General features: G+C 40.0%; 1 protein-coding gene across 1 annotated transcript in view; it reads right to left on the bottom strand.

The window, feature by feature from the left end:
- LOC124596054 (UPF0602 protein C4orf47 homolog) overlaps positions 1-26,508 on the bottom strand; it is a 151,941-nt gene that overhangs the window by 4,993 nt on the left and 120,440 nt on the right. Inside the window, exon 6 of the mRNA XM_047135033.1 lies at positions 16,964-17,195. Within this exon, the coding sequence (XP_046990989.1) occupies positions 16,964-17,195 (232 nt within the window). The remainder of the gene's footprint in view (positions 1-16,963; positions 17,196-26,508) is intronic.

The raw sequence follows: 26,508 nt of genomic DNA, 5'->3' as shown, positions 1-26,508 counted from the left end.
ATAAATGCTGGATCACCATTCATAAGTTTGTTCAGTTGCAAAGCCTTTATTTGAATCAGTGTACTGCCAAAGAGTACAACTTTTAAATTTCCTGAGTAAACTACAAGAAAATTGCTTTGTCAGTTTTATCATATGATGACATGGTGGAGTTGTGGGATTGTTCCAAAGTTTTTTCACTAGTTCTATTACAGAAGCTTCTAATTTCCCATCCCCTTTTTTCCCAGTCACTGATTGTGGCTCTCCCAACATAAAATACAGTAGCCAATTTGGTAACACTTTCACCAGTGTCAAACTGCTTAAGCACTTTCACTTTTTCTTTTAATGTACCAAGCAGGAACTATGTTTTTGTTTGCTTGGCATTGTGTATGTTTTATGTATAGAGTATTAATTTATGAACAAAAAGCATGACCACGGCATTGTATATGTCTTCCGAATTTGTTCTGTATACTGTATATAGGATATCCATTAACAATCCATTAACAGTTGCCAGACAAACTGTGCTTTAATTACTGTTAAGCTGGTCAAATCTATTTAAATGATATTGATATGTGGTTAACTATGTATATGTATCTTTGACTGTGTTTTACATCTTTGCCCCTACATGCTGTTCCCAGTCGTTCCGAGTTCATTTACTTGTGTGTGTGTAAGCTAATATGTAGCGAAGTGTACCAATGAGAACCATTACAATAAGTTACATAATGTGCACAAGTTTATCGTGTTCTCAATATCCATGGAACCTCAACAGGTTAAGGGCTCAGATACACAGATAAACGATTGTTAAAAGTATCAGGAATCGCTGATTAAAACTCACGTGTTGTGATTCAAAATCCAGTGTGCTGTTGTCACAAAGAAGAATCGTTTGAGGTGGAAAATATGGCGATGAATTATCTAATTAATGTGCCAAATCTAAAAGGATGTGAGAACTACAGAGATTGGGTGTTTGCTATTGAAAATGTGTTTATTCTCAATGGATTAGTGAAGTGTGTCTCAGAAGTAGTTTCATCAGAAGATTCGAAGGGCAAAGTGAAGATAATTCTTATCATTGATCCATCTTTAAATGTGCACACAAGAGAAGCAAATACGAAAGTGGACTTGTGGAAGAAACTGAAGTCAGTGTTTGATGACTCTAGTTTTGCAAGAAGAATAAATTTATTGAGAACACTGATATCAACATGTCTAGAGAAATGTGATTCAATAATGAGCAATGTGGACCAGATAGTAGATAATGGTCAGAAATTATGTGGAACAGGTTTTGCTATTAATGATGAATGGATTGGTTCAGTACTGCTAGCAGGATTGCCGGAAAAATATTCTCCCATGATAATGGAAATTGAGCACTCAGGAATTCCAATCACAATGGACACGATCAAAAGTAAGCTTCTTGGCATGGAAGAAGAGGTCACCACAACTAGTAGTGCTTTTAGGGCCAAAAGTTGGCAACTGATGATATAAAATGTGTTATGCAAGAAGATATAGTGAAAAATGTCAGAAGATCACAAAGGCAGCCCAAACCAAATAGAAGATTTGATGGTTACAAGGTTTATTTTTCTGCTGGAACTTCAGATCAGCTCGAGGATCCAACAACCGTGCAGGATGCCCTTAGCGGACCTGATGCAGAAGAATGGAAATGTGCAATAAATGAAGAGATACAGGCATTTGAAGAAAAGAAATGCCTGGGAAATAGTAAACGTACCACAAAGTGCAAGTGTTGTGCAGTGTAAGTGGGTGTTTAAGAAAAAAATCAACAGTGATGGTGAAGTACAGCATCACGCCAGACTTGTGGCAAAAGGATTCGCTCAGATAACTGGAGTTGATTATAATGTGTACTTTTCTCCTGTGGTAAGGCATTCAACACTTAGACTTCTAATGGCTTTATCCATTGAACTAGATTTGAACATTGCACATCTTGATGTTAAAACTGCTTTTTCAAATGGTTTTCTCAAAGAGGATATTTTCTTACAATAACCTGAAGGATTAAATCTATATAATGATAAAAGAAAGGTTTTGAAGTTAAAAAGGGCTATGTATGGTTTAAAACAATTATCCAGAGTATGGAATGAGAGAGTACATGATGTCTTAAGCTGTCTAGGTTACAAAAGATCTGATTTAGAACCTTCCTTGTTTACAAAACATTACTGCTTAGTTACTTTGGTAGCTTTATATGTGGATAACTTCTATATTTTTTCACATGACTCAAGTGAGACTGAATGTTTGAAACATAAGCTAAGTTCAGAGTTCAAAGTAAAGGATTTAGGACTGGCTAAAAGCTGTTTGGGAGATGGAAATCAAATATGATAAAGCTATTGGAGTATTAGCTTTAAGTCAAGAGAACTATATTGATCAGTTATTGAAAAAGTTCAACATGATAAATTGTAAAACTGTAAAGACTTCTGTTGAAACAAAGCTTTATTTTCGAAATGAAAAAGAAACTAAAACTAGTGATATACCTTATCAAGCCCTAATTGGTAGCTTAATGTATTTATCAGTACTTACAAGACCTGACATCTCTTTCAGTGTGAGCTACTTAAGCCAGTTCAATAATTCTTAAACTGAAAAACATTGGATATATGCTAAGTGAATTTTGAAATAACTGAAGGAAACTAAGAATTATGGTCTAAAGTTTAGGAAAGGAGATTCAGAATTATGTGTATATGTAGATGCAGATTGAACCAATTGTCCTTTAGACAGAAAATAATACACTGGTTTTATTTTCAAACTATGTGGGTCTGTAGTGTCATGGCAGAGCGCTAAGCAAAAAACCTGCTCTTTCTAGCACAGAAGCTGAATATATGGCTCTTTCAGAAGCTTGTGGGGGGGCTATTTATTTAAGGAACTTGTTACATGAACTGAGAAGCCATAATAAGTATGTCACATTATTCAATGATAATCAGAGTGCACTGAACTTATCTGTAGATACTTCCAATCATAAAAGGTCAAAGCACATTGATGTTTGACATCAGTTTATAAGGGAAGCTGTGCCCAATAAAATTGTAAAAACTGTTTACTTACAAACAGCTGATATGCCTGCTGACATAATGACAAAGGTATTGAAAAAAAAAAAAAAAAAGAACATTATCATTTTTTTGGACTGTATGGGTCTAGGTATTTTTTAAGAACATCATTTAAATGTTTTGAAGTTTGGGTGTTAAGCTGGTCAAACCTATTTAAATGATATTGATATGTGGTTAACTATGTACAGGGTGGCACACGAAATGTGTTACCAATTGTTTCTTTCACAATTTACGAAGCACATTAGATATCCCACTGGGATCTCTACAGCAGTACCAGCAGAGCTTGGAAAAACAAATGACTTACAAAATGACGTGTAATTCATGATACTGCCGCTAGGAGACTAGTAAGCAGCAGTGGCTGACAATGGAAGAACAATGGAAGACTGATGACACAGCAACGATTGGGAATTGTGTTACTTTTTCATGAAACGAAAAGCCTTGTTGTGACTCAGAGGCATTTTTGACAACAGTTTAACACACGATGGGTCCCTTGCAAGAAGACTATCCACAGGTTGTACAATAAATTTGTACAGGAAGGAACAGTATTGGAAGCGAAGCGACCTCAGCCTAAGCATGTTTGTTCGCCAGAGAATATTGAAGCGGTATGAGTTGCTGTACAGAGAAGTCATGGGAAATTGTGTAGAAAGGCAGCAGTGCAACTGGGAATATCCAGATGCTCCGTTCAATGCATTCTTAAAAGAGACCTCCATATGTACCCACACAAGATGACCTGTGCACAGAAGCTCACTGAAGAACATAAGCAGCAGAGACTACTGTTTGCTCAGTGGGCAGAGGATAGGGAAGAAACTCTCAACAACGGTTGGTTTTCAGACGAGGTGCATTTTCATTTAGACAGTGTGGTTAACAAACAAAATGTACACTTTTGGGCCACTGAAAACCCACAAGTGCTATGAACAACAACATTATGCTCCGAGGATTACAGCGTGGGCAGCAATTTCCAGTCACGGACTTATTGGACCCTTTTTCTTTGAAGAAACTGTGAACAGCGAGCGTTATTTGAGCGTGCTTCGCAATAGCTTCATTCCACAGCTCCTTGCTACTGCCTTGCCCTTCAACACGCAGTGGTTTATGCAAGATGGAGCAAGGCCACATACTGCAAACACTGTGTTGGAGTTTTTACACGAGCATTTCGACATGCGGATCATTTCACTCAGGTTTCCAGGTCTCTTCAATAACGGACAAAATTGGCCCCCCAATAGTCCTGACCTCAATCCATGTGACTTTTTTCTTTGGGGGTACCTAAAGGAAAAAATTTTCCTGAAATGTCCACGTGATTTAATGGAGCTCAGAAGACTTATTCTTCAAGCTTGCAGCGAAATTACGGAAGACCCGTGCCGTAGGGCAATCATTAACTTCAGTGTTTGTTTGAAGGAAGTTAGGAAACGAAATGGTGGACATATTGAGCATGTGCTGAGTTAGAACAAATCTCCATGGATGGCTCTTCATTGTAGTATATGGTCCTTTCAGATTGTATTGACAATAAAGTTTATATTCAAAAACAAAATGGTAACACATTTCGTGCACCACCCTGTACATGTATCGTTCACTGTGTTTTACATCTTTGTCCCTACATGCTGTTCCCAGTCATTCCCAGTTCATTTACTTGTGGGTGTAAGCTAACATGTAACACGGTGTACCAATGTGAACCATTACAATAAACTATATAATGGACAAGTCTATCATCTTCTCAATATCCAAGGACCCTCAACAATTACCCTGAACTAGGTAGCAACACAACTACATGCAGTTAGCTATGTTATTCTCTTGTTGTAGAGTACTGTGCATGGTATACACAACTTTGCCACTTCCTCATGTCGCTACCGCTACATTGCCACTGTCTCACATCACTAGGCTACATTTCCTTGTGGCTGGTAATCCTATATAGTAACTGTATTTGTATATATTCAATGCATTTCCAAATTCAAACAGATAACACCCCCAATTAGTTTGCAATACTGGTGTTCTACTGTATTAGTATGGAAGAAAGGATTAAACATTTTGAGGATTGTATAAGCACTGCATTGTAGCTGTTACTCATAGTTGTGCTTGCATATGAGTAAAATGAAAAGAAATGTGTGTTTGGTTTTACTGGCTTGAAGACCCAGTTCAGGATGTTTGGCCAACTTGTGCAAGTCTTTTTATTTGATGCCACTTTGATGATTTGCACATTCATGATGATAATAAAATGATGATACGGACAACGCACCCACCCAGGCTCAAATTGACAAAATTCAAACTAGCTGGGAATTGAGCTCTTAACCCAGTGATCAAGGGACAGCTACACTAACAACAAGAACATAGCTGTAGACACATGTCATTAGGTTTGTTATGATGAGTGGTGGTGACAGTACTAAAATAAAATATGGCTTTCTGAAATTATCAAATAGTGTTATACTGACATTACATAACTTACGGTTCGGTGTGGCACAAATTTTATAATAACTGTAAGTGCAGTAATGTTAGCTACCCTCAAATGTCTGCCTGTGATCTGCAGCTGCCCTTGCATACCACAATCAAATGCAGCCTCATTAAAAGCCTCCCATGTTCTACATGAAGAGGCATGATTGTACTCATTATGTTGCATTATATTACAAAGAATATATCAAACAATTAAAGTTTTTTTTATAAAAGTGATGATGTTCAAAAGCCAAAGAGCATGTAAGCAACAAATTAAACCCACATACAGCTTTGAACAAAATACTTTATTTTTCCAACTAAGAAAAGAAAACTAACTGAACTAACAGTCAAAGAGTAAAGGCTTAAATCTAATGTTTGCTGCACTTGCATGGAGTAAACAAAGCACGCATCAATGGAAACTCCCACCACGTTTCCACACAGCCCCCCCCCCCTTAAAGTGCGGAGCATCCAGGATAAATGGGTACTTAAAATTGACTTGTCTCCCCACTCTCGTACGGACGACTTGTTGCTGCGAGGATGAGGGAGCCAGCGTGGGCTGTTGCATTGTGGTTCCATGTCCTCTTGGCATGGGTTCTTCTGACATATCATGCATAGTGAGTTCCAAACTTTGGTCCTTCCCATCCTATTCAGTGTCATCATACTCCAGTTCTGGTAATACTCATGGTGGTTTTACCTTTTCTGTGGGCACTCTAATAGTTTTGTTGTTCTGTGAGATGTCCATAGTATGTGTGTTGCATCGTACTATTCGATAAGGTCCAGTATATGGAGGCTGTAGTGGCGCTCTGACTGAATCTGTAGGAGCATGACATGTGTACAGTCTGCCAATGCCTTATGTTTGAAAACTTATCACTCACCATGTCTAGATATTATAGGGCTTCTCGTTTTTTCAACATGCTGACGGATTTCATGTATCAGTGATGAGAGGTTTGTTGGCATTGGTCAACTGGCGGCAGATACATAATCTGCAGGGATTCTCAATGATTCCCCATACACCAATTCCACCACTGAGACACTAATGTCCATCTCATATGCGGTCCGTAATCCAAGGAGAACCAATGGCATGGCTTCTGTCCAGCTTCTTTGATGACACATGAGAGATGCCTTCAATGTCCGGTGCCACCTCTCCACCATATTATTGCTTGCTGGATGGTAGCTTGTTGTATGGTAGTGCTGGAACCAACATAAATTAGCTAGCTCGTTGAACAGACTAGACTTGAAATGGCGACCATGAGCTGTTGTGATATGAAGAGGGCACCCAAAGCGTTCCAGCCATTGAGAGACAAACGCCTTTGCCACCATTTCTGCCGCTATGTCAGTGATTGGAAAGGCCTCCATCCATCTCGTGTATTTGTCTACCATTGTTAACAAGTATTTATAGCCATCCAAAACTGGGAGTGGACCCACTAAGTCCCGATGGACATGGGCAAATCTTGCTGACGATACTGTGAAATTCCCAATTTCCTCATGAACATGCTGTCCTACTTTGCAGTGCTGGCACTGTAGGCATGTGTGAGCCCATTCCCTGGCATCATTTTTTGTTGATGGCCAGACGAAACATGCTGTCAGTAACTTGATCATGGCACTTGCCCCTGGGTGTGCCAGGCCATGAACACTGTCAAATGCCACCTTACGAAATTGTTGTGGAATGTACGGGCATGACTTCTTTCTTGATATATCACACCATAATATAAGCCTTCTTCCCGGCATGAGTATCGGCTGTAAGTGTAACCCTTTCGTGTGATCCGTCAATAGCTTCTGTGGATCCAGATCCACTTCCTGCAATGTCGCGAGTTCTTCATAGTTTATTGTGCTGGTCACACTGCAAACATGATTGAAGTAATCTGCAACCAGATTCTCTGCACCTCTGATGTGCCTTATACCCGCAGTGAATTGACCGACAAACTCTATGTACCGGAACTGCCACAGTGAGCACTTATCGCTAATGTTACTGAAAGCTGACACTATAGGTCTATGATCAGTGAAAACTGTTACTGGCCTGGCTTCAATATATGGGCGGAAATGTTTGACACTTTCATATGTTGCTATAAACTCTCTGTCATATGCACTCCATTTTGTCTGTCAGAGTTGCAAAGGTAGCCAATGTCCATCGACTTGTTGTTACAAGACTGCACCAACTGTGACCTGGTTGACATCTACAACAATACTCAATGGTGCTCCAGGTACGGGGCGTGTGAGCAACATTGTCTCCTCTACGCTTCTTTGTAAGTCGACAAACATTTTGGTCATTTCTGGTGTCCATTGCAGCTTTTTCTTTCCTGTAGTAATCTTACCAGCCAGGGCATTCATAAGCAGGGCCTGTGTTTCAGCACTGATTGGTAAATGACACCGGTAAAACTTACCATACTGAGATAATGCCTAAGCTGTTTGTAGTCTGTAGGTTTGGGTAGGCTGCGCAACACGTTGATCTTCTCCGGCGGAGACTATATAGCCAAGAAAAGTTAATTGACTCTTGCCGATGATGCATTTGCACTCATTTAACACTACTCCATATTTGTCAAGCCTCTGTTGTACCTCCTGAATATGTCTATCATGTGATTGCATATCCTCTGAGACTACCAAAATATCATCCAGATCTGCATAACAGAAAGGCAATCCCTGGAGCACATCTTCAATGAATCTTTGCCAGAATTGGACCACAATTCTGTATCCAAATGGCATAAACAGAAATTAGAATAGCCCAAAGGATGTGATTGCTGCCATCTTTGGCATGTCAGTCGAAGCCACAGGAATCTGATTGTATGCCTTACGACAATCCAGTACTGAGAATACTTTCACACCTGCTAGAGCGTAGGTAAACTCTTGAATGTTTTGTATGGGTACTTATCCAGGATTGTTCTCATGTTCAATCAGTCATAGTCACCATAGGGATGCCATGAGCTGTCTTTCTTGTGTACCAGGTGGAGAGGGGACACTCAAAAACTGTCAGACTTTCTACTTATTCCAGCCTGGACTATTTCCTCAAATATTGCTTTTGTCTCCACTAATCGCTCTGGGGATAGTCTGTGGACATGTCTTGATACTGGCGGACCTTGGGTGGTGCTATATAATGCACTATATTATGTTTAACTACTGGAGTCTTTATGGCTTCTTGTGGGGGAGACTGTATAGCTGAGCTACTGACTCCTCCTAAAACAGCCTCTGCCACACTGCACCAAAAACCTTTTATCATGCCCCTATTTGATCCGGTAGCACGAGAGTTATTTGTCAAGTCCATGGTGAGTGAAAAATGAGACAGAAATCTGTGCCTAAGATCGGTTGTAAAATATCTGCTAATACAAAATTCCACTTATAACAGCTAAATAAACCAATATCTATTACAAGCTCTTTATAACCGTACATGTTTATACTTGAATTGTTAACTGCTATCAGTTTCAAAGGCTCCCACATGTCCTTCTTAACAAAGGTCAGGGCTGGCAAGGTACTCACTTATGAGCCAGTGTCTACTAGGAAGTTGAGGCCTGAGGGTCTATTCACCACTTGTAATCTGTGCAATGTTAGCTTACACTCCCAAGGTGATGCAGAGTGGCATAAAGGTGCAGCATACAGAAAGCCTTCAAGTGCCTTATCTTGATTTTGTGTGTTGCTGTCTGCAACTGTGACCTGGTTCCTCATTCGTATACGGCGCCGTTCGTGAGCTCCACAGACCTTGGTACCTAGAGCGGGTGCCTTCTTCATTTAGGTATCCACAAGATTTTGTGCATCTGTAGCTAGTGGCCCGAATCATCTGTGATACCAGCAAAAATTGTTGGTGTGAGCTTGATCCTGTTTGGTGTGTGACCTCTTCATGTTACTGGTGAACCTGGTGGATGTCTGCAGTTCCAAGTTATGTAGCCAAGTAGTCATATTTTCCATCACATCTTGCAGTTTCCTGATCCCCTCAATGATGCCTGGTTTTTGTCTGTAACCTGTGGCTGCACAGATAAACTTCGGTTCTTCTAACCATTCTGATGAGTCATCAGTGGCTTCTGTTGCAGAGGTGGCAGGTGACGTTGCTACAGACACTACGAGTGTCAACCGTAGAGTAGCAAAAGCTCTGTCAGCTATTTGCAGTTGTTTGTCAAGACACTGTCCTTCATATACAGTCAACATCAGTTGAACTTGATGAGGAAGCTGCTGTCGCCAGACATGTAGTAACAATTCATATTTGTTGACTATAGTGCGTAAAGGTCCCCAAAATTCAGATGAACTTCTGTCCCCACATTTCTCCTGAAACATCACCTGGGAAAGGCTCTGTTCAGGTAATTTCATGCAGTGAGGAATCAATGCCATTTTAAGTGTGTTGTATGATTGTTGGAGCGGCGGATGTATGATCGAGGCTATCGCTGTTGCCCTCTGATCCAGGTTGCTAATTGCGAGAGTGAATTTTTCGCGGTCTCTGGTTATGCATTGTTGCTTGAAGATATTCTCTATTATTGCAAACCATACATCTGGTTGCATAGGCATGAATGGAGGCACTCTTAACTGCAACCGTGGTGCAGCCGATAATGGCACCTTCTTGCATGAAAAATCTTTGGCATTTGAGTATGCTTGTGGTGTGGCTGCTACTACTGGAGTTTGCAAATTCATGGAGTCTCTTTTGCTATCATTCTTCGGTATTGTAAGCTGTCGTATCTCACTGTTCGTTGCTTGCAAAATTTTGTTAGCTTCTTCCACCTTTGGCAAAACTGCTGCACAATATTAAGTAGCGAGAACGTTTCTTATTTTTCCCGGGGTCACCAATTATGTAGGCAACAAATTAAACCCACATACAGCTTTGCACAAAATACTTTATTTTTCTGACTTGGAAAAGAAAACTAACTGAACTAACAGTGAAAGATTAAAGACTTAAATGTAACGTTCACTGCACTTGCATGGAGTAAACGAAGCATGCATCACTGGCTACTCCCACATTCCAACAAGCAAATAACTTTTTCAAAGAGTAACTATTGTTCCAGTTTCATGTTATAGTCTTAAAAACAATAAATATCTTGAGCTACACACTTTTTAAAATAGCCTGTATTTGTCCTCTGCATTTAAGCTATTTCCAGACCAGATTTTATTGAAATTAGTTCAGTGGTTTAATCATGAAGGCATAACAGGCAGAGTTTGGCATTTATAATATTAGTATGAAAGTATGGATGTTACACATATTATTTATTTACCTTTATTCTCCAAGGATGATCCCACAATGATATAGGACTTGTCAGTGTAATATAATGCAAATCAATAGGCCAAAATATACAACACATAACATACATAAAGTGCTTTAAAGGATAGAACATGTAGCCTACGGGGACAGAACAGAAGGTTGGCCATGACCTGGGTTAATGGACCACCCAGCATTTGCTGTGATATCCAGAAAAATCATGGTAAACCCAAATCAGAATAGCTGGATAGAGCAATCCCTTCCTCCTGAATATTAGGTCAACGTCTTAATAGCTTCACCGCCTCATGTGATAAGTCCCTGTTGTATAAGTTCCTTGATTTGCACACAATTTGTTTCATGTAACTTGCAATATACAATATACTTTTGTTCTTAAATGATATGAAGAGCCCAAAAAGAATGTGAGAAAAACACTGATGAATTGAGACTGATCATTATAGGTAATGTCAAATGCAGAAGCTACATATGAACAAGTACTATGATAAGAAATTAAGAAAAACAACTAGTGATTCATGGTACATTACCTGTGAGCAAAACCTGATTATGGAGGAACTGCTGGTATTGGTGGTAACATATTGTTCACAATTATCTTAGCATGAACTTTAAAGAAGTCTTTGTATCTTATACTTGTTGCTATTTAAGGGGGGTAGGACGTAAAATGGGCCGACTTGGAGCAGGAGAGGCACCACAGGACATTTTACTTTCTACTGTCTATAATTTTACAAATAAATTCATATAACTTTGTCAGCATGACCAGGAAGGATTCACGATTCACACTCATAGCAGTGGAAGTGCAAAAATATAACAAAATAATTTTTTTTTAGATATGAAATTTCATCATTTTTTCACTTACTGTTGGCTGCATTTGTTGCTATAGGTCCATTTTTTTTTCACAAGTAAAAGAGATTCTTTGATGAATTTTGCACAGCATACAAACCATACTTACAGGTGTATGAAAGTCTAGAATTTTCCAAATCTATTAAAAACTGTGGTAAAAATTGAGATAATTAACTACAAAATTTGATTTTTTTCTAAACATAAAGTTTAAAACATAACAGCTCATTCATTTTTTCATAAATTAATAGATTCTAGAGCTTCAGACACCTGTAAGTATTGTTTGTATGCTGCGCAAAATTCATCGAACAGTCTCTCTTACTTATTAAGAAAAGTGTACCTATAGCAACAAATGCAGCCAATAGTAAGTGAAAAAATTATGAAATTTCACATGTAAAGAAAAATTATTTTGTTATGTTTTTGAACTTCCGCTGCTATGAGTGTGAATCCTGAATCCTTCCTGGTCATGCTGACAAAGTTTTATGAATTTACTTGTAAAAGTATAGACAGTGGAAATTAAAATGTCCTCTGGTTCCTCTCCTGCTCCAAGTCAGCCCGTTTGACATCCTACCCCCCTTAATGTAAGTGTTGGCACCAAAGATAATTTTCATTTGCTTTCACAATTTTTTCAATGCAGTCTTCTGACAGTGATTGTTTATGGTTTGTCTGTTTTTAGTTGCCCATGTGTTTTATGATGAATAGACTTGGAACTAATACATCTCAAGATCTCTTAAGATCTATGACAGCATCACAAGTAAAACTGAATTAATGAAAATCCTAAAAAAGACTACTTACAGTGTTCCAACAACCAGCTTTACGTGCTGAATCTGGGAGTTTACTATAAACCCCCTACATACCGCTCCCATAGGGGTTTTAAGGACAATGTTAGATTAATAACAGTGTGCACAGAGGTGCTCAAGTGATCACTCTTACTCCACTCCATATATGATTAGAACAAGAGGAAGTCAAAATAACTGATGTAATGGGATGTATCTTGTGCAATGTACTTCACACAAGTTTGCAGAATATGGATGTAGATCTAATACTTTTGTTTCATTGTCATCACTGTCAAATGTTTATTAAAACCTATTCAAGATAAAAACTATTTCTATATTAATTTAAAAACCGAAAATAATTAAGTAGACACAGTTATAACAGTAAAAGTACATGAAAGGGAAGTAGTAATTAAGAGATGAGTAAGACAGAATTGTTTTTCACTTGGTACAGTGAGCAAGCAGTAAAACAAACTAAAGTTAAATGTGAAAAGGGTATAAAAACTCAAGGAGAAGAAAATAGAAGGTTTGATTTGGCAAATTTATGACTAACAAAACATTTTAACCAACAAATATATGAATATAGGTGTCAGGAAATCCCTTTCAAAATCATTTGTATGGAGTACACTGTTATATGGAAGTGAAATTTGGACTCTGCATAAATTAGAAAGGAACTGAATTGAAGCTGCTGAAATGTAGATGTGGTGAAAAATGACAAGGCTAATCTGAATTGAGAGAAAAGCCAACCTGCAAATCTTAATGGAAGTCAATGAATAGAAAAGATTGGCAAATGAAATGGAAAAGAGAAAAATAAAATTTATTGGGCATGTCATCAGACACATCACTTTCATTATTAATATCTTTGAAAGGAAAGCTCTAGGGAAGAAAGGAGGAGGGTGGCCTAGATAGAAGTATTTGGAAGACACTGGAAAAAGAATAGGATGTGACAGCTACATGGAACTGAAACGAACTGCCATAACAGAAAAGAGTGGTTGTGTTGATAAGAAATCAACCTTTAGAGTCTGTAGGCTATGTATAGAGTTTGCTGATGATATTGTAATTCTGTGAGAGATCCCAAAGGACTCAGAAAATCTGTTGAATAAAATGGACACTGCCTTGAAAAGAGGTTAAAGAAAAACTTAAGTAAAAGTAAAACACAGGGAATGGAATGTGCTTAAAGTAAGCCAAGTGGTGCTGAGGGAGTTAGTTTATAAAATTAAATGCTGAAAGTAGTAGATAGGTTTTGCTATTTGGGCAACAAAGTATCTGATGACAGTGGAAGTGAATTTTCTTTCAGGAGCATTGACAGTGGAAGTGAACTGGATATAAATGTAGACTGGTAATAATAAGAAAGCTTTCCTGAAAAAGAGAAATGTGTTAACACTGAATATCAATTTAAGTGTTAGCATCTTTTTTCAAAGTATTTGTTTGGAGTGTAGTCTTATATGTATAATGAAACAAGGATGATAAACAGTTCAGACAAAAAGAGAACAGCTTTTGAAATGTGATGCTGAGGATTATATCAGTAGAGTGAGAAGCTAATTACCAGTACTGAACCGAGTTGGGAAAATAAAGCCTTATGGCGCACCTTAACTAAAAGGTGGGATCGATTGACAGAGGACATCTTAAGACACTAATCCACCAAGAATTAATTTTGTGAGGGAGGTAAGTGTGTGTATATGTGCAAGTGGTGGGGGTGGGGAGTAGAACAAGGTTTGAATATCATAAACAGGTTCAAAATACGGTAGGGTGCAGTACTTAGGAGGATATGAAGTGATGTCCTTAGTATAGACTAGCATGGAGAAAGACATCAAACCTGTCTCTGGACTGATGACTACCACAGCAGCAACAACAACTACTATTCTGTCACCTTTTGATACATTTCTGTATTTTCTATAAATCATCTTGAGCAGAATATTCCTTTTTTCAGTACATAAAATTTTAATAATTGGACACAAAATTATTCTGAAACAATGGAAAAATTATCCAGGCACTATTACAGCTCTTTCAGGTTTTTTATCAATAGGAGTTGATGAGTGTTTGCTTCTCTTGTTGCCTAGTCTCAATGAAGTTTAATTTACCATTGATCTTCAGTCAGTAATGGATTGTCATGTCAGTGGGTGTGCTGTCATTGGGTTCCATATGGCCTTGTTGCCAAAACTTGTCTCTATAAACTCTTCTGATCTAACATCACACTGTACTCAGAATAACTAAGCCATAATTTGCAACAAGATGGTTAATAAAAACATGAGAGATTGAACATAACAAAAATTTCTTGTAAGATACAATGAAATATACAAAGTTGCCTGTAGGTAACTGGGTGAACCTTTAAATAAAAAAAAATCAGTATTAACAAGAATTATCTTTCTTTATGCTTAAATTATAGCACCTGATTTATTTTGGTTTGAACAGCCAGTGAATGTGGTAGAAAGGTGTTAGGTGCCAGCCTCAATTCGAGAAACAGCACGAGAGTAGTTCATCTGTTCACTGCATTACTTGCTTCTAAGTAGAAGAAAGTCACATACACTGACAGAAAAAAGATCACAACATGAAGACAGAGTTTATAAATCTGAAAAATGGTATCTATTCAAATTTTGCACCAATTGCACAAGAGTGGTGCTAGTAGCACTACTAAGATGATGCAAATCAGGTTTGATTTAAATACAGGCTGTAACAGCTGTGAGTGTTAGTTGCCTTTGAGATTGCATGTGGTGAGTTGATGTTAGTCAAGAATGCCTTCAAGTCAACAAAGACACCATTATCAAAACTTCACCGAGTTTGAAAGAAGTTGTGTAATAATGCTACAGGAAGCTGGATGTTCTTTCAACATTATTGCAGAAGAACTTGGCATGAATGTAGCCACTGTACATGATTACTGGCAGTGGTGGTCATGACAATATATGGTCACAAGAAGACTGGGCTCCAGGTGGCCAAGTGGCATTATCAAGAGGGAAGACCAGCGTGTTCAGTGTATGGCTCTTTCATATTGTACTGTATCTACAGCAGGAATCTGAGCAGCAGTTGGCACCACAGTGACACAATGAACTGTTACAAATTGTTAACTTTAAGGATAGCTCCAAGCCAGACACCCTGTAGTGTGTTTACCACTGAGCCCAAACAACAACCATTTGGGACTTCAGTGGTGTCAAGTGAGCTCATTGGAGAGCAGAGTGAAGGTTTTTAGTGTTTTCTAATGAAAACTGGTTCTGCATCAGTGCCAATGATGGCTCTGTGTTGGTTAGAAGGAGACCGGTTGAGAACCTGCACCCAGCCTGTCAACACGCTGATCACAATGGACCTACATCTGGAGTTCTGGGTAGAGATTTTGTAGGACAGCAGAAGCACTCTCATGGTTATCTCACCCACCCTGACTGCAAAACTGTATAGCAATTTGTGCTTCCATTCATGAACAACATTCCAGTGGGCGTTTTCCAACAGGATAACACTCATCCACAAACCACAGTTGTAACGCAACATGCTCAACAGAGTATCAACATTGTTGCCTTGGCCTGCTTGATCACTACATCTGTCCCCAACTGAGTACATATGGGACATCATCGGACGACAACTCCAGTGACAGCCAGAATCAGCACTAACTGTCTCCATATTCACCTACCAAGTGCAACAGAATGCATGCTTGCACTGAACATCCTGGTGATTACACTAGTTACTGAGAGTCATAGGCCACTACACTCGGTCCATTCATCTGATAAATATGTTGAAAAGGTTTGTGCTACAACAACACTTCTATTCTGAAATGGAGTTGCATAGCTTAACGCATAGCAAAAAAGTTTTCACAACAGATACTAGCTTGATAAATTGTTTTTTGGTGGGGTACACTGACAAATCTGATAGTGGCATTTAGCCAGTTTTTGTCAATTGCCTGCAGAAATGTCCAGGTGGTTCTCCATCCCTACCTCAGTAAAACAATAGTCGAACAGTTAAATCATGAAAATGCACAGAAGGAAGCTTAAATGATTCTCCAGAAGATATGCAACCTCACATTGTGTTTAATGGTATGAAAGACAGTGCATCCTTCCATATGGAAAGAATTCTCATCTAATGACTTTTTCTTTCTCCATTTGTAATAATGCTCTCTGAATGAGATTTAGACAGGCCTTCGTTCCCTCTTCATTAAACCAGAGGAACTATTTTGACTCCTCTTTTGATTAAACATTTGAAATGATGAAAATGTTCCAGCTGATGCAGCATAAACAGTTAAGGATAATTTTGCATCCCTTAATATAATGAAGTTGTTAGTTTCAGTTTGAACTTGCATATCAAGATCAATGATTCAAGCACCTACCAAGTACTGAAAGATACAACAAAATTTGCAAAGAATGGCTCCTGTATGGAAGGCTGCAGTCTCAGTGTGCATTCCCAAATTGTGGATGAAGTCAAAATGGAATTAATGTCAGAAATCATTGCTTTTATTTTTTGTATGTATTATTACCATAACAGAAACAAATAGTTAAGTTTGAACAGTTCACGGGAATGCAGTTACAAAAATCTTCCACATCGTATTTAAGGCACTAAGCAAACAGAGTATACACCAGGAGCAACTTAAAGCTCCCAATCAATAGCTCAGACCAAAATGTATTGTTCAACTTAAATTCTGTGCTTTACACACTCAGATTATGGGTTGTATTATAAAGATTAAAGCTAACAGTTGACAAATTAAGTATCACTAGTTCCAGTTAATGAACATACACTATTGTATCACAAACCTCTCCCTCTCTTACCTTTTTGCCAGGTGAAGAGGGAATAAAAACACCACTTCCAAAACCTTTGACTATTTTTCCTACTGGTTCAGCATACGTAGGACCAACATCCTCTTCAGGAACAAAATATGGGTTTGGATCAAAATATTGAGTTCGATGAATTGCTGACAGGAAAGCAGGTCTCTTATTGACTAACATATGTTGTATGTATTTATTCCTGTAGTCCTGAAGTTCTCCACGATAAAGGCTCTCTCTGTAGTACAAAAAGTTGTATACAGTTATGGTATGTACATACATATTAGATTCCTAAACAAAGCACAATCACAAAGATGTCAGTCAGTTTAGAAAAAAAGAAAAGAAATTGGGTTGAAAGCTGAGTATGTTTTTACCCTAGTAATACTGAACAGAAGTGTTATATACATTCTACTTAGGTCACAATCTACTTCCATTGTCTACACATATGAGACAGCTCCACACAATTGAGTTGGGTGGCAGTTGGTGTTGGTAGATTTGTTAGAGTCAGTTAGTTACCTAGTTATTTGCGTAGATCTGGATTGAATTTGTGACCATTCACTAGAAGGTGGAACATGTCAGTAAGTTCCTCTGCACAAACATGCCTACATTTAATTATTCACATAGTTGTATTTTTACATTAATCTTTATGTACAGTCAAATTAAATGAAAGGAACCCACCCACAGGCAGACATCATCTGCTGAGTACAAGAAGCAGTGAAGCAGAAACGGTTTCAGTTTTTTAATTTTTTTATGTTTCTTTTATTTACTTATTTTTTAAACACCTGCAAGCACAAGTGAGGTGGTCACATACTTTTTTAAGCCTGCATATTTTTCTCCTAAGATACTGGAGTAAGATTTAGTTGTAGACACTGTACATTATTTCTGTTCCTAGTACTATACTTCTGAATGCTATAAATATTTTCAGGTTGTGATGATTCTTCACAACAAACTTCGTAAGACAGAAAACTCATTGAAAAGCTGATTTGCTCAGTTTGCATGAAGGCATCATTCACCAAATGAATTGCTACGGAGGTTTAACTGAATAAGATCAGACTTATATAAAGCTACTCAAGCAGTTAAATATTGGTTCTTCTATTGTTCATAGACTCTAAAACAAATTTCTAACTGAAGGGAAGCCAATAAGAAACAATGAAGCAAGGACAGCCAAGAGCTATGACATACTTCAGAGATTAATATTTGTTGTTATGTGCTACAAACAGTATAGCTGTGATTCAGCCTCAATTATGGTCTGCCCCTCTAGCAGTAATGTGAATTGAAGGCTCCATGAAAATAGTATGTATGCAAGGTGGCCAGAATGTGTCTAGTGCTCACCAGTAGTCACAGACTGGAACATCTGCAGTGGGCACAGCTACTGTAATCTGGACTGCAGAGCAAAGGAAGTTCATTCTTGTGATGACTGAGTCCTAGCTTAGGTTGCAAAACGTTTTGATTTTGTGAAAAAATATCCTTTATCATGCACTGAATATCTATAAAACGAATTACTGCAGATGAGGCCATGGCTGTGCAAGAGATAGCAGATCTTTGGTTGGAAAGAAATGATATCTATGTCTTTCCATGTAGAACTCTGACTGTGCAGGTCTATGGACCAATTTTCTTCTCTTCTTCGTATGTATCAATGATGATGATTGCACTATTCAATTTTATTTCTGTTTGCAAATGATTCAATTTTCACTCTGAAAGGAGAAGAACATTGTGTAAAACACTTAGCAAGTTCCATCAAAAATTATGTGCAGACTATTGATGAACCACTAACTCACCCCTGTGACTATTCTTTCCAGGCACGTACTTTTCCAGAAGCACTGAAACTATCTAAAGTAAGTCCAATTTATACAAAGAAGGTGAGAGTAAAGACATAAATAACTATAGGACTACCACAATTACATCCTGTTTCTGAGTACCACAATCACATCATGTTTCTCTAAATTACTTGAAAAAATTATGCACAAAAAAACTGATGGGCTTCACAGATAAAAAGATATACTGAGTTTATTCCAACATGGGTTTATAAACAATAAATAAACCATCTGCCTACCCTGATGAGTTGGTCACAAAACTATCAGGCAGCCACCATTTCTCCAAGATTGATTTGTTGGAAGTATACCTCCAACTCCTCTTGAATGAGGCCACTAAGTAACTTCTCATTGTCAAGGCACATTTCGGCCCATACCAATATCAATGCTTGCCTTTTGGCACTGCTAGCACACGCACAATTTTTCAGAGTTTTCTAGAACAGCTGACAGCCTCTGTACCTGGCTATATCAATTACCTTGATGATATCATTGTTTCAGGGTCCTCCATCAAAGACCACCTTAGCAATCTTCGATCATTGTCTTCTGTTTTGCAGTGTGCAAGTCTCACATGCAGTCTCACCAGATCTATTTTTTTTTTTTTTTAACTACATGCATTTCTAGGTAAAGTTGCATGTTACCATACATTTTTACTGGATGCATCCACTGTTACTCACCCACTACACATGCTTTTGCATAAAAATGTGACTTTTTTCTGGTCCCCAACTTGTAACTGAGTGTTCAGTATGCTTAAATCTAAGCTTCAGTCTGCCTCTTGCCTGACCACTTTTCAGCCAGGTCAACATCTTGTGTTGGCTACAGGTGTGTTTCAACACAGTCTCAGCACAATTGTGGCACACAGTACTTGGATTGATCTGAACAACCCATTGCTTACACTTCTAATACCTTAATTCCCCCTAAGCAATGGTATTCTCAGTTTGAAAAGGAGGCTTTAGCAACAGTGTCAACCCTCAAGAAATTTCACACTTTGTGTATGGTTCTAAGTCCCATTTAATCATGGCTCTCAAGCCATTGGTTGCACTTTTCAACATTTTGGCTTCCATGCTGGACAAGGCAGTGCATTGTTTGCAGCAGTGGTCTCTCTTCCTCTCCTGTTATCATTATCAGATCCATTACTGGCTGATGGTGCAACATCCCCATGCCAATGAATTATCTCACCTTCCATTCGAGCTGGACCCAGTGTTTGATCAGGATGAGTGGCTTTGTTTCAGTTCAGATACTGAGAGCCAGAATGCAGTCAATGGTCTTACCACCACTGTTGTCATGATGGCAGCGGCTGTTACTGTGGATCCTGTACTCAGTTGGGTCCTGCAGCACACTTTGACAGAAAAAGCCCTGAGCAATGCTCTGTTTCCATTGTGTAATTACTTCTCCCTCCAGCACTGCCTTTCAGTGTTTGATGGGTTTCTCTCATTAACTGTGCTCCATGGTTTGTGATTTCCACTTCCTTACACATAAAGTACTGAGGCTTTTGCATATTGTTCATAGGAGGACCTCTTGCACCAGAGCTTTGGCCTGCCAGTACACGTATTGGCTGTGCATAGATGAGGACATTACATGGCTTTCACTGCTTGCACTCACTGTGTTCAGAAACTGGCATCCCCGCAGTCATCTTTTTCCTTCTCCCAAACATTGCAGTGCCGTGGGAGCATCTACATGTCGATTTTGCTGGGCCCTTCTAAATCAGTATTGGATCATTGTAGTGGATCCCTATCCCAAGTTTCCCTATGTGGATTGTTGTCTATCCACGTCCTTGGTGGCCACTATTTTGGCCCTGTCTAAGTTTTTTGTAATTGAGGGACTTCCATATACTGTGGTTATTGATAATGATCCCAATTTATTTCTCTAGAATTTGCATCTTTTTGTCAGGCAAGTAATATTCAGCATCTCACAGCTCCCCCATTTCATCTTCATTCTAATGGTGAGGCCAAACACATGGTTCTGATGCTTAAAACTCATATTTGGAAGTATGTATCTGGCAGGTCACTCCTTCACCTGCTACATCCGGCATCATGTCCGTGGGCATTGCTGGTTCTATGAGAGTTCCAGCTGGGTGCGCCTGTTTGGACTTGAGGTTTTGACTGCCAGCCAAACTGGGTTCCTGCAATCATTGAGTGTTGCCAGGGTTGGCACCTGCGGATAAATCACACTCTTGACTGGTGGATGGTCTGTCACTTCGACCTTCTATGGCTGCGAATGGCAGGGCTTGTTCCCTGTGTTCTAGATGGTCCCTTTTCACAATACAGAGGGGGTCACCACATGGCAGATCACTGTCTGGGATTTCCTGCTTCCACCTACACTCCTCACCTGCCTTCGTCAGTGCAGGCCCCGCTACACCTGACACTGCAGCTGTGCCTGTTGAAGCCTCCTGCGCCGGCCACTGACCTCAATGAGAATGACATTATGGAGATGATATCCCCGGTCCTGCTCTGTGGCAGGAGGCATGGTTGTCAGAGGGAAGTCAAAGATATTCTACTGTAAATACTGTGCCAGCTTCAAACCAAAGAGGATGCATACAGAAGTAAAGAGGTATACAGTAGAAAGATAAACACAACTATGTAGGATGAAAAGATGCATGAATGGCTAAAGAGGAAAGGGAAAGAGGAGAAGACTGAAGAGCAAATGGGAGTGAGGTTGTTTAACGTAGGTTCAGTCCAGGGGGATGGCGGGATGAAAGGATGTGTTGGAGTGCAAGTTCCCATCTCCGCAGTTCAGAGGGACTGGTGTTGGGTGGGAGAAGCCAAATGGCACATACGGTGTAGCAGGTTCCTAGGTCCCTAGAATTATGCTGGAGGGCATGCTCCGCTACTGGGTATTGGACATCTCCTAGGCGGACAGTTCGTCTGTGTCCGTTCATGCGCTCAGCCAGTTTAGTTGTTGTCATACCGATGTAAAAGGCTGTGCAGTGCAGGCATGTCAGCTGATAAATGACGTGTAGTTTCACATGTGGCCCTGCCTTGAATTGTGTAAGTTTTACCAGTAGTGGGGCTGGAGTAGGTGGTTGTGGGGGGATGCATGGGGCAGGTTTTGCAGTGGGGTCGGTTACAGGGGTAGGAACCGCTGGGTAGGGAAGGTAGTCTGGGAATATTGTAGGGTTTAACAAGGATGTTACGGAGGTTAGGGGGGCGACGAAAGGCAACTCTGGGTGGTGTGGGGAGAATTTTGTCAAGGGATGATCTCATTTCAGGGGTTGACTTGAGAAAGTCATATTCCTGCCGGAGTAATTTGTTGATGTATTCGAGGCCAGGATAATATTGGGTTACAAGGGGGATGCTTCTGTGTGGTCTGGGGGTAGGAACATTGTTGTTGGACGGGGAGGAATGTATTGCTCGGGAGATCTGTTTGTGGACAAGGTCTGCAGGATAGTTGCGGGAGAGGAAAGCACTGGTCAGGTTATTGGTGTAATTGTTGAGGGATTCGTCACTGGAGCAGATACGTTTGCCACGAATACCTAGGCTGTAGGGAAGGGAGCGTTTGATGTGGAATGGCTGGCAGCTATCAAAGTGAAGGTACTGTTGTTTGTTTGTGGGTTTGATATGGACAGAGGTGTGGATGTGAGCTTCAACAAGATGAAGGTCAACATCCAGGAAGGTGGCTTGGGTTTTGGAGAAGGAGCAGGTGAAATTCAGATTCGAAAAGGAGTTGAGGTTATGGAGGAAATTAAGGAGTGTTTCTTCACCATGAGTCCAGACCACAAAGATGTCATCTATAAACCTATACCAGGCCAGGGGAAGCAGCTGTTGGGTCTTCAGGAAAGCCTCCTCCATGCGGCCCATGAAGAGGTTGGCATAGGACGGAGCCATGCTGGTTCCCATGGCCGTTCCCCTGATTTGTTTGTAGGTCTAGCCTTCAAAAGTGAAGTAATTATGGGTGAGGATGAAGTTGGTAAGTGTGATAAGGAACGAGGTTTTTGGAAGATCTTCGGGTGGTCGTTGGGAGAGGTAGTGCTCAAGGGCAGAGAGACCATGGGTATGTGGGATGTTTGTGTAAAGGGATGTAGCATCTAAGATCTGACAATTGACAAATGCTGTGAATGAGCAGAAGAATGTGTTTATCTTGAAGTGGAAGTGAGGTCAAAAGGATATCAAATGTGGAGCCCTGGAAAGAGAAAAATCCTTTTGTGAAGAGGTGCCTCCTTTGATGAGAGAATATTCCCTCTGAAGGCAACAATAAACAAAGAACTGTGTCTTCCAGGGGAAGTAAACACAAAGCAAATGACAACAGCTCCTCCACAAAACAATGAGGTGACAGCAGACACCAATATGGTGTGATTGAGCTTCCCAGATCTGTCAACAGACAGTGACAACACACTACTGAGGAATTCAGAACCAGTAACACATGATGTAGTTGAGTCAAGAGATGTTTGCAGAGATACAGACCAATCCTGAGTCAGAGAAGAATATAGACACGATACAGAAGGTAGTTTAGTTACCAACAGCTAAGATAGTGATTTGCGAGAGGAGTTCAATCAGTGCTGGAAAGTGGAATTTCCTGTGCAAATAGCAAAATGGGGTTACAACAGTCTTCACATCTGGTGAAAGCCAAAAAGTGTGGTTTGCATCTCTTTGTATGATTTTTAGCTACCATGTGTCAGCTGAATCTGTCTGATCCAATCTCAGTAGAAGAGGCTTTAGCCTCAGATCACAGGGATGAATGGTATACAGCCATGGAGTTGGAGGAGCCTAAAACACTGCAACACATGGCAACTTGTCGACCCATCAAAAGCTGATCACGTTATTGAAAGTAAGAGAGTATGCACAACAAAGCTAAACAGAGAAAGTTATATCGCTATATTTAAAGCATGGTTACTAACTCTAGGATATAGCCAGATATTTGGACTACATAACAAGGAAAGTTACAGTCCAGTGATGAGATGAAATAGCTTGAGGATCCGGATAGCTATTGCTGTACTAAGGGAAGGAAAATCAAATACATTGATGTAGAGTTGCTTATCTGAATACCCCCAGAAGTGGCATTGTTTTCATGAAGCAACCAAAATTGTTTGATGTGGAGAATAATGTGCGTTTATTGAATAAGAGTGAGGATGATCTTCACTAGGATGGTAAGGATTGGAATGATTTTTTTCTGCTGTGTGATGGTACAGTTAGGTTGGAAATGGGTCACTGTGTATTCTTTTCTAATAATTTGATCATTGGGGTTCATGCTGATGGTGTTGCTATTAACAGATGAAGAAGAGAGGATTGTAAAATTCAAGAATGTTTTGAAATCCCAATTAACATTAAAGATATTGATGACATGTTTATTCTAGGACTTGAGACTGAACAGACTAAAGGACAGGTGAAATTAAACCACACTAGCTACATACAGCAGCTGCTAAGATTATTTAAAATATGTGACTACAAAGGCATAGTTACACTATGTAATGACAACTGTTTTGAGAAGAATAGAATGACAAACCATTTGACCAAAAATTGCACCAAAACACAGTGGGTTGTTTGGCAGTAGTAGCCGACCGAGACAGACGCAGCAACAGGGAAGTAACCGCTTTTGTGACATTTACTAGTTCCTAACCAGGAGCGAATTTTATAATATCATCTGTATGCTTTAATAGTTTAGTTCCTTGAGTTTCTGTGTGTAAATTTAATATCTAATAGTTCTCATGTTTTCATTTGCGTTGGAAAGTAAATCGATTTTGTGACATATTACAAGTTCCCAATCAGGAGAAAATTAATTAGTTTCACCTGGGTGCTTTGGTAGTTAGGTTTTTGAATATCTGTGTATTACTAGACACAGTTTGTGCGTTTTTGTCAGGGTCTACAGTAGAGTTGTGCAGCACATGCCGACAGTCCGTTTATCTGCATAGTTTAGTTTTCCACGGTCTTTAGTATGGGCACAGACTGCGATCGTTGTGTGTGGATGTGAGCCGAGATGGTGACACTTTGCTCTCAGCTTCAGACTGTGATGGCTTCAATTACACAGCTTGAGGCTGCAATGGATGGACACCACTCTTGTGGGTCAGCCGTGGGGATCCAAGGGACATCCAGCATGTCAGAGTCCCCTGATCGGTCCTCACCGCTGGCCAACCCAGTTACTGCTCGCATTGAGGCTGACCCCTCACCTGTGGTCGAGTAGGAGGTCGCCCCAGGGTGAAGCAGGCAGTGAAAGACTTCTGAGGCGGCCGCACATAATGCCTCCCCAGTTTGTCTGACAAACAAGTCCCAGGTGCTGTCTGTGGCTGACACTGTCACTGAGCCAGATGCTGTCACCTGTCCTATTTCAGAGGAAACCACTCAGCCTGCAAGATCTGGGCAATCGCAGAGGGTGGGATTATTGGTAGTTAGGAGGTCAAACGTAAGGCGTGTTATGGGCCCCTTAGGGTTTTGGCTGATAAGAAGGGTAAGAAAACCAATGGGTACTTCGTGTGCATACTGGGTGGAGTCATTACAGATGTGGAAAGGGTCTTCCCGGATGCCATGAAGAGGACAGGGTGCAGCCAACTGCAGGTGGTTGCTCATGTCGGTACCAGTGATGTGTGTCACTTTGGATCAGAAGAGATTCTCTCTGGTTTCGAGCAGCTAACAGAAGTGGTAAAGGCAGCCACTCTTGCCTGCAAGATGAAAGCAGAGCAGACCATTTGCAGCATAGTCAACAGGACCAACTGCAGACCTCTGTTACAGAGCCAGAATGAAGTGTCTGAATCAGAGGCACAGACTGTTCTGCGACCGTGTAAGCTGCAGATTCCTCGACTTGCGCCAAAGGGTGGTTGGGTTTCGGGTTCCGCTGAATAGGTCAGGTATCCACTATACGCAGGAGGCGGCTACACGGGTAACAGGGGCTGTGTGGCGTGGACTGGGCTGTTTTTTAGGTTAGATGGTCTCAGGAAAACACAAGAAAGGCTTCAGTCACAAAGGGTGCAGGCTGAACACAGGATGAATGTAGATACAGGAACCATTGGTATAACAGTTGTAAATTCTCGTAACTGTGTTGGAAAAGTATCAGAGCTCCAAGCGCTAATATAAAACACTGATGCTCAAGTCGTTATAGGCACTGAAAGCTGGCTAAAGCCGGATATAAGCTCAGCCAAAATTTTTGCGAAGAACCTAACGGTGTTCCGAAAGGATAGGCTAAACACGGTTGGCGGTGGAGTGTTTGTTGCTGTCAGAAGTGGTCTAACTTGTCGCGAAATTGAAGTAGATACTTCCTATGAGTTAGCATGGGCAGAGCTCACTGTTGGTACCCGGAATAAAATAATAACTGGATTCTTTTACCGACTTCCCAATTCAGAAGATACAGTTGCTGAAAGATTGAAAGAAAACTTGAGTTTGATTTCAAACATGTACCCGACTCATACGATAATAGTTGGTGGTGACTTTAATTTACCCTCGATATGTTGGCGAAAATACATGTATAATTCTGGAGGTACGCATAAAATATCATCTGAAATTGTGCTTAACACATTCTCTGAAAATTATTTCCAGCAGTTAGTTCATGAGCCCACGCAAATTGTAAACGGTTGTGAAAACACACTTGACCTCTTAGTAACAAGTAATCCTGAGTTAATAATGAGCATCAAAACCGATTCAGGGATTAGTGAACACTGGTTTGTCGTACCGAGACTGGATATTGTAATCCATAAATCCTCGGAGAATAAGGGAAAAACATACCTATTCAAAAAAGCAGATAAAAATTAACTTGACGCCTTCTTGAGAGACAATCTCCACTCATTCCAATTTAATAAGTGTAGACCAGATGTGGCTTAAG

The sequence above is a fragment of the Schistocerca americana genome, chromosome 1 (genome assembly GCF_021461395.2).
Source record: "Schistocerca americana isolate TAMUIC-IGC-003095 chromosome 1, iqSchAmer2.1, whole genome shotgun sequence".
In the NCBI taxonomy this organism is placed as follows: Eukaryota; Metazoa; Arthropoda; class Insecta; order Orthoptera; family Acrididae; genus Schistocerca; species Schistocerca americana.
This window is presented reverse-complemented; position numbering and strand designations above follow the sequence as displayed.